Raw genomic sequence first — 10,000 nt, forward strand, 5'->3', positions numbered from 1 at the left:
GTGTGTTATTCCGGTCACTAAATGCGGTGAAAATCCTACACGAGGTTAAAGTTTGGTTGTGGTGCTAACATGTTTACACTTGGTGCAATAGTTAACTTAATTCGATACGAACAAACTGAATAAACAAAGAGCACTGGTCACTCACTTACCAAATCTGTAGAGACAGGACAATCACCAGCAACTAGAGCCGCGTCTTTATTAAGAGGAGACTACAAGCGAATCCAGATCTCAGCGTTTGCAGATGAGAACAGCTCTCAGGTAAACAATAATCCTCCTTAGACACGTAAGTTATTGTTGTCGAGCGTCGCGTACACTGTTAATCCACACGTGACTCCAGCTGCGCTCTCACAGAGAGAAAATGAAAACAAAACTTCACTGCAGCAAACTATAAAAGCAACACTTCACGCTTGTTTTGCCAACACAACGTGGCGTCTCTGTCGTCTAAACACTGTGACAGTAATGAATATTAATGAAGTTGCACAATAGAGCGCGCTGATTGGTTTGAACCAAGCCTTACTCATGCATTAATGCAGCACACTGTAAGACGTAATAAGACTCACTCTGGCACAGACGTCCAGTCTGCACGCTGGAATACACACTGTTATCTCATGACCGTGACGCAGCTTCAAAAATTAGTTTCAAACTGGAAGTACGAATTTGCTTGAAATAACGCAAAAACAACCAATTTACACTTTTTACTGAAATATAGGTGTCCTAATAGTGTTTTTAGCAGTGTGGGACACATATACCACTGTCAACAGCTCAACACATGTGTTCTGGTGCTTCCTGACCCTTTAAATAAACACATAGATGTGATTCACTGAAGCCTGTATTACACAAACCAACATCGCTGAAACAGCTGACCTCCCCCAGTGTCAATGTATAACTCACACCCTGATCACCCAGAATATGTGCTGATCAACAGCCTCTATCTTAATAACATGGTAATAAGCAGGTAATAAACCGGTAGCTAATGTTGAGAATTGGTCTTAATGCTAAAGCGTCTCCAATAGAGTTCCTGTCAGCTTCTGCACTTCAGTAAAGAGTCATTCTGGGTCAATGAGAACACACACACAGCTCCCGTTTCACACCACAAGCAGTATCTCCCTAAACACTGTCCTCCTCCAGATCAACACTCTACAGTAATGTGCTTACTCACGTGAGCAAACAGTGAACAACACATTTACAGCAGTATTAATCCAGGTTTGACATGTAAGGGATGAAGGAGATCCAGCTTCATCAGCAGCAGATGTGAAGCGCAGCACTGCTGTACTCTGACAACAACCGGCTGGACGTGCTTTATCCTGATCATTACACTGCTGCTGGCCACAACACACACACACACACACACACACACACACACACACACACACACACACACACACACACACACACACACACACACACACACACACATTAGACACTGACACTGTTCAGAGCCGTAATAGTCCATTATTAGTTCTTTCATTAAACACAAAGCAGCTGATGGAGGATACACTAACCTGCTCATTACTCAGACACAAGATGGACACACACAGGGGAAAGGCGCAGCGTGACAGGCGAGCAGACACATGTGAATGCAGTCTATGGATGAAGCTATTCACTGATGGGGTATATCAGGATGAGTGTGTGTTAATCAGCGGTGGTTATCTGGGAATAACAGGCATAGGAATGTCACGACAGACCAATCAGAATCCAGTATTCCAGACGGCCGTGTAATACTTGCTGTTATTTGTTAGTCAGTGTTCACTGATTTGGATTTGTACTCTGATTAATAAACGCTGCACACATACAGGCACGAGTGAAAGCTGAGAGTAAAGCGTGATCCTCACTTCCTCCACACTGCCATTTTTCACACACTCCTCCAGCTGAAGTGAACAGAACACATGAGCGGAGCGCAGGCAGAATGAAGAGCTCACAGAGGAGCACAAGCTGACCTCAGATCAGACTCACCTCAGCAGGTAAAGGCTGATCTAGACGCTCCTCCAGCGGCTCCAGCATCCTCCTGGCTCAGAAACACACACACTCATGCACGCACACACTCCTCGACAGCCCAGCTGAGCTCCTGCAGCCCCAGTGGATCTCTGCTCTTCTCGCTGATCACTCTAGTAGAGCAGCGTGCGCACACACACACACACACACACACACACACACTTCTGTAGAGACGGAGTGTAGTGTGCAGTGCCACCCTCTGGCATCATTACAGCACTGGAGACCGGCCAGATGATGACATAACCACGCTGATAACACTGGGCTCCAGCCCAAACACACACACACACAAGCACACACACACTCGAAGGGCTTTACCTTCTTCAGCAGAAACCTGCGCTGCTTCTGCCAGAGCGCTAATGCTCACATTCTCTGATGGTTGATAACACGTCTCTGCTAGCCGGATGACCGACTTCTGTGGCAATGATCAGTGCTGCTGCCCTAGGGTTCTAGGGAGCTGCCAGAGGGTTCTAGGGTCCTCTCAGCTGGTTCTAGGATGCTCTCACTGGCTTTCAGGTTGCTTTCAAGCAGGTTCCAGATTGCTCTCTGTGGGTTCAAGTGTGATTTCAGAGGGTCCCATGTTACTCTTACTCAAGGTTCAAGGGTGTTCTCAGCAGAATCAAGGACGCTTCCAGTGGGATCTATGGTGCCTACAGCTGGATCAAGGGTGCAGGTTCTAGAGTGCTCTGACTGGGTGTCAGAGTGGGTTCTTGGGTGCTCTCAACAGGTTCTAGGTTACTCTCAGAGGGTTCAAGGGTGCTCTCGGAGCTTTCAGTGATTTCGGTGGATTCTAGGGTTGCAGAGTGTGCTAGTGTGCTTCCAGAGGGTCATGGGTTACTCTCAATGGCGGTTCCACTGTGCTCTTGGCAAGATCAAGGGTGCTTCCAGTGGGTTCTAGAGTGCTTACAGAGGGTTCTAGGGTGCCCTCAGAGGTTTCTAGTGTGCTCTCAGGTGCTTACAGCTAGTTTTAGGGTGCAGGGCTCTAGAGTGTTTTCACTTGGTTCCACAGTGCTTCCAGCAGGTTCTTGGTGCTCTCTGTGGGTTCTAGGGTGCTTTCAGTGGGTTCATTGGTGTCCTCAGGGGGTTCTAGGGTTCTTACTCTGGTGACCCTGCAGAGCTCTCGCCTGATGCTGCTGTGGCATTTCTAGAGTGCTCTGAGGGGTCGCTAGAGGAGGGAATGAGGTGTTCTCGCTCCCTGTTTTGGGGTGCTCGCTATAATGTGTGCTGACTAAAGTGGGTTCTAAAGCACTTATTAAGGTGTTATGGGCTGTATTTTAGACTCACCAGGAGAATTCAACAGGTGCTTTACTTTAAGGCTGATCTGATCAGACACCACGCTTTACAACAAGTCCTCCATACCACAGACAATACAGGAGAAGAGCAATGCTGATCCTCAGCTCTGAGCACACGCCACGAGCCCTCCTCACACCACCATCAACAGGGATGAACCCGCAGTGTGTGTGTGTGTGTGTTATATCTGTATGTTGGAGTGTGCATGTGTGTTTTATGTGTTTGTGAGTGTGTAAGGTGACAGGAAGGAAAGGAAACCCACAGACAACACTCTTTCATCTCCGAATGAAAACACATGTTGGGCACACACACGCACACACACACACACACACACACACACACACACACACGAGCAGTGTTTAGGCATTTGCTGGAGGAGTGTGTGTGTGTGTGTGTGTGTCTCAGTGTATCTCCACATTCCACACACAGGTCAGTCTGAGGTTTATATCAGAGCAGAACAGCAGCACTTCTGGACTGATGTTTATTGCACATCTGGAGGCGTTTAGTGCGCATCTGCGCACACACACACACACACACACATATCCCGTCTGTCACCTACAATTAACACCAATACACTTCCAAACACATCCTGTGAAGAGCAGATCTACAGCACACACACAGACACACACACACACACACACACACACACCTCTAGATGTGCACTCATCAACACATAACACACACATCAACATCACCTGAAGCATCTGCGCAGGACTCAGGCTTACTCAGCGCCCTGCTCCCGACGCTTCCCAGAGTATAGTTGGTTTCCATAGGTGTGCCAGAGCGCGCATACAGTGTGTGTGTGACGCAAATAACACCGTTATAAAGGCAAACACACACACACATGCACTGTAGATTGTGTTTGCACAACCCAGTTTCACCACAAGGTGTCAACAGCACAGTGAATTACAGAGAGCAGGAGAGCAGCAGACGGCAGCGCTGAGTGGAGGACTACACTCCAGATTCTGCACATGTGACCCTGGAGCACACAGGCTGACACACACACAGGTACATGAGCAGGAGAACACAGACAGATTCAGAGGTTTCTTTATTACAGTACAGACTGTTCAGCAAGACGGTGTGAGTGTGTCCTGCTATACACACAGGGGTACCCCATTCCTGATTATCACCTGCACCTCCAGAGATTCATTATAGTACACATGTGATGCTATAGAGAGAGAGAGAGAGTCAGAGAGAGAGGTCATGCACAACATGAGCTCCTGAACTTCCTAAAGTTCTTTTGTTTTTAAAAAGAGATAAACCTAAGAAAATAGCTCAAAATTAACAACAAACATGGTGAACACAAGTTCACTGTAAATAAATAAGAAATAGATAAGAAATTTAGCAAAATACATTGGAAAACAAAGGAAAACCGGTGGAAAACAAGCTGAAGGACTTCCCCCACAAGATCTGAACCGTACCACAGGACGACAGAAGGATAAAACAACAGCATAAAAACTTGGAATAAGGATTTACTTTCTAGAGATCAAGGACTATACCTTTAAGTAATCACTGGAATACAAGAATTTTCATCTGGAAAACAATCTAACCCGAAAGGACAACAGAAAAAAGCAGTAACAAAAGATCAAACCAGCAAAGGCCTTCAACTCAACCTCTGGTAAAGGTAAGCACATACAAACCCTTACCTACTCAAAGGAGTTTAAAAAGGAGAGAGACTAAAGCAAGAAAAACAAGAAAAAATCTTACTAACTAGCAGTCCACATTTGATTTAAAGTCATACTGTAGAGGACAGTTTGCCTTCACACCACAAGCCCGGCTAGCTAAGCCATTGTCCTGAATATCAAAGAAGTGTGAACTACAGCATAATGGCAATGGCTGCAATGGGGGATGGAGCTCACACCTTTGACTACCCCCCAGACATCCAGTCTGAAAAGAGCAGACAACAGTATAAACTTAAACAGCAGAAAGAAAATCCTGAAACTCTGTTTAAAGACACATCAAACCTCAAAGGCAAAACAATCACCACCAACTTGCTGTTTTACACAGAACATCCAACTGTCTGGCACACAGCGTTCTGTACACATTTCCAACACTTCACAAAAAATGGAATTTGTAAAGGCAGACAAATATGCATATATGAAGACTCAACAAAGAACCCAGAGAATCGGCAACTAACAATCAACCTCTATCAGAATGGAACTATAATGGTACAGGGAAATAATGCTATCCTCACACAGTTTGAGAAGACTTTCCACTCCTTAAAGGTAAAGGTGAACACTGAAATTGCAAACATTTGTATGCCCACCCCAACCCCTGCTACACTGGAACACATGGAGACTTCTCCCCACCCCAATACAGAGGAAAAGACAAACTCAGAGGAGAAAAAGAGCAACTCTCTTCCAGCAAGCCCAGACCTCCACAACACAGTTGCCCAACTGCAACACAGCCTGGCACTACTGGAAGTGGAAATAATTGAAATCAGTGAACATGTCCAGAGCAAAACTCTCAGCACTGAAGACACAGAGCAACTCAGAGACCAGCTCTGCCAAATAAGAAATGCACTAAAAGTTTCCATTCAAGAATTAAAGGGAGACATTTCCACACTGTCTCAAGACAGAGACAATCTCCAAAAAGACTTGACAGACTTAAAACACACCATGGGGAAAGCACTATCAGAAATGAAAGACCATCTCACAAGAGAGCTTACAGGGTTTAAAGTTGAGCTACAACAGAGGGACACACAGATTGAGACACTGAGGACAGAATTAAAGTCTCTCTCTGCTCCTTTGAACAATCAAACCATCAAGCACCCACTGCCCCTCACCAAAGCCAGACCTCCACAGCGGCCCACAGAGCCCCCACCACCAAACAACACTCAGAGAGAGGCAGACACACCTAAAACTGCCAGCAACACAGGTGTGGAACACCAGAAGCCTTCAACAAACACCCCTTCCACACCAAAGGAGAGCCCACAACCACAAAGCACGCAGATTGAAATCGCCATCCTTATGGACTCCAATGGGAAATTCTTGCAAGAGAAAAAGCTATTCCCTGGCCATAAAACTTCAAAACTCTGGTGCCCAAAAACAAGTGATGCCCTCAGAATATTGTCTGCACCCAGTTTTGGCACACCCTCACACATCATCATTCACACGGGCACCAATGACCTGAGAGCCCAGCAGGAAAGAGTCGGGCAGCTAGTCTGCAGAGTAGCAGAGAAAGCTGCAGAGACCTGCCCCAATGCAAAAATCACCATCTCCACCCTCCTGCCTCGCAGAGACATCCACCCCGACACCATCAACAGAGTCAACGCTGACATCTCCAGAGGATGTGCTCTACTGCCCAGCGTGCACCTGACTCATCACACCAGCATCACAGTAAGAGACCTCTACGATCACGTGCACATAAAAAAGGACAAAGTCAATGTGTTCGCAAAAGCACTGAAAGACACAGCATGGGGCAGACAGACATCAGCTCACACAACAAACAGACTCTCACCACCTTACCACATGGAAAACATGAAACAACCTCCACCTGGACATCACTGGGGACCCCCACCTCACACGAGACACTTTCAGCCTACACAAGCACAACAGCAGAGACCGCGGCCCAGCTCTGGACACAGCCAAAAAACCCAGACCATGCCAGGACCCCCCCAAAGAGAAACACCTACAGCTGGTCATCACCAAAGACCTACTCCATCAAACAGACTCAATCCAAGACAAGTGAACAACAGCAGGAGGAGTCCACAGCATCCAACAACCAGCACAACCGCTGCTGACAGCACACCCAGACCAGCACTGCTGCCACAACCCAGAAACTACGCCCAGGCTCTCAAAGGACCGGCGAAACCTCTGGAGATGGGTGAAATCAAACAGCTGCTACAATACATCAGCGCCCAGCTGACGTGAACAGCCCCCCAATTTACAATATACAACCACCATGTATATATATATATATAACTAATATATTAGTAAAGGTTTATCTCAAAATTAAAAATTAAAAAACAAGAACTTTACTTATCTCTAAATGACCCTGTCAATATCATTGTGGAATATACAAGGCCTGAAATCATCAGCCTTTGGACTAAAAAGCTTAAACACAGAATTCCACGCAAACATAAAAAATAAAGACATTATTATTCTCCAGGAGACATGGAGCAAGACAAACACTACCACACATTGCCCACCCAACTACAGGGAAATTATTCTTCCCTCACAGAAACTCAACACAACTCGACAAGGGAGAGACTCAGGAGGACAAATCATCTGGTTCAACTCAAAACTCCACAAATACATCGACACAGTTAAAACCGGAAAATATCACGCATGGCTCAAAATCCACAAGGATCTACTGTCGTCCCAAAAAGACTGTTTCTTATGTGCCATATACATCCCACCATCAGAATCCCCCTACTACAGTGAAGACATGTTTGACACTTTGGAGAAAGAGACGAGCCACTTCCAGGCCCAAGGACACGTGCTCATCTGTGGAGACATGAACGCCAGAACAGGACAACAGCCGGACTTCACCAACGCACAGGGAAGCAAATACATCAACAGCAACCTACCAGGTATACAGACCAGCTTCTCCCACCTTCACAGAAACAACCACGATCATATAGTCAACAAAAGTGGAAAAGAGCTCTTGCAGATCTGCAGGAGTCTGGGACTGTACATTGTCAACGGTCGGATAAGAGGGGACAGACTCGGGAGATTCACATTCTGCTCACCTCTTGGCAATAGCACAGTAGACTATATGATAACAGATATAGACCCTTCATCTCTCAGAGCATTCACTGTTAGAGAACTCACCCCACTTTCTGACCATAGCCAAATTACTTTATACCTCAAAAAGACAATAACAAACCCTTGCACACAGCCCAATAAACTATTTAACATCAGAAAGCCATACAGATGGGCTGAGAACAGTGCAGAAGACTACCAAAATGCAGTAAACAGCCCAAAAACTCAACAAATCCTAGATAACTTCCTGGTTAACGCATATGCCCACACCAAACAAGGAGTTAATATGGCGGTAAAAGACATAAACAATATATTCGAAAGTACAGCTAAACAGGCAAAATTAAAAGTTAAAACCAAACAAAATAATCTACCCAAAAATGACAAAAACTGGTTCGATCAAGAATGCCTGTCAATTAGGAAACACCTCAGAAACCTGTCAAATCAGAAACACAGAGACCCAAATAATGCAGAGATTCGGCTTCTCTATTGTGAAACACTAAAACAATACAAACAAACACTCAGAGCCAAAAAGGCACAATACACCCAAAAACAACTGACAACAATAGAGAACTCCATTAACTCAAATCAATTCTGGGACAACTGGAAAAACTTGATCAAAAACGATCATGAAGAGCTACCGATCCAAAATTCAGAAATATGGGAGACCCATTTCCAAACACTATTCAATAAAGTAGAAACAGACACAAATCCTAAACAAAGTCAAATAACAAAAACACTGGCAACACTAGAATCGACTATCAAGGACAATCAAAACCCAATAGACTTCCCCATCACTATAATGGAGCTTAAAGACAAAATTAAATCTGCTAAACCTAAAAAAGCATCTGGACCTGACGGAATATTAAACGAAATGATAAAACAAACCAGCCCTAAATTTCAATCAGCCATCCTAAAATTATTTAATCTAGTTCTGAGCGTTGGTCACTTCCCTGATATCTGGAATCAAGGACTGATAACACCCATCTTTAAAAATGGAGATAAATTTGACCCCAATAATTACAGAGGGATTTGTGTGAGCAGCAACCTGGGAAAGTTATTCTGTAGTTTAATAAATGCTCGACTACTGGACTTCATCACGACACATAATGTCTTAAGCAGAAGTCAAATTGGATTTTTACCAAAATACCGCACATCTGACCACATTTACACACTGCACTCGCTAATTGAAAAACACACTGTCCAAAATAAAGGTAAAATATACGCATGCTTCATTGACTTTAAAAAAGCTTTCGACTCAATTTGGCACCAAGGCTTATAAGCTGATTGAAAGTGGCATAGGAGGAAAAACATATGACCTTATTAAATCAATGTACACCGAAAGCAAATGTGGCATCAAAATTATCACAAAAAGAACAAAATATCTTTCCCAGGAGCGTGGAGTGAGACAAGGCTGCTGCCTGAGCCCAACACTATTCAACATCTACATAAACGAGCTGGCGCTCAGTCTGGAGCGATCCACCGCTCCGGGTCTCGATCTCCACGACTCTCAGATCAAATGCCTGCTGTACGCAGACGACCTGCTGCTACTATCGCCAACCGAACAGGGCCTTCAGCAGAACCTGCAGCTGCTGGACCAGTACTGCCAGACCTGGGCCCTGACCGTCAACCTAAACAAAACCAAAATCATCACCTTCCAAAAAAGAGCCAGAGCCCAGGGAACACAACACACATTCACACTAGGTACCAATCAGATAACACACACAACACAGTATAATTATTTAGGCCTGAACATCACCTCCACTGGAAACTTTAATCCTGCAGTGAATGAGCTGAGAGATAAAGCCCGCAGAGCCTTCTACGCCATCAAGCGTCAATGTCCCATAGACATCCCTGTTCAGATCTGGCTGAAGATCCTAGAGTCCGTCATCGAGCCCATCGCCCTCTACGGCAGTGAGGTGTGGGGCCCACTGACAAACCCTGAACAAGATCTGGCCAAATGGGACAAACACCCTATAGAAACCCTGCACACAGAGCTGTGTAAGAACATCCTACAC

General features: G+C 45.2%; 1 protein-coding gene across 40 annotated transcripts in view; it reads right to left on the bottom strand.

Annotated features, from left to right (window-relative positions):
- septin4b (septin 4b) overlaps positions 1–10,000 on the bottom strand; it is a 54,694-nt gene that overhangs the window by 35,340 nt on the left and 9,354 nt on the right. For 15 of the 40 annotated variants that reach the window (XM_087282205.1, XM_087282180.1, XM_087282179.1 and 12 more), the window contains exon 1: positions 1,954–2,050. In XM_087282205.1, the coding sequence (XP_087138331.1) occupies positions 1,954–2,001 (48 nt within the window). In that variant the 5' untranslated portion in view covers positions 2,002–2,050. 40 annotated transcript variants of the gene reach the window in all.

Source organism: Danio rerio, chromosome 15 (genome assembly GCF_052040795.2).
Source record: "Danio rerio strain M-AB ecotype USA chromosome 15, GRCz13ab, whole genome shotgun sequence".
In the NCBI taxonomy this organism is placed as follows: domain Eukaryota; kingdom Metazoa; phylum Chordata; class Actinopteri; order Cypriniformes; family Danionidae; genus Danio; species Danio rerio.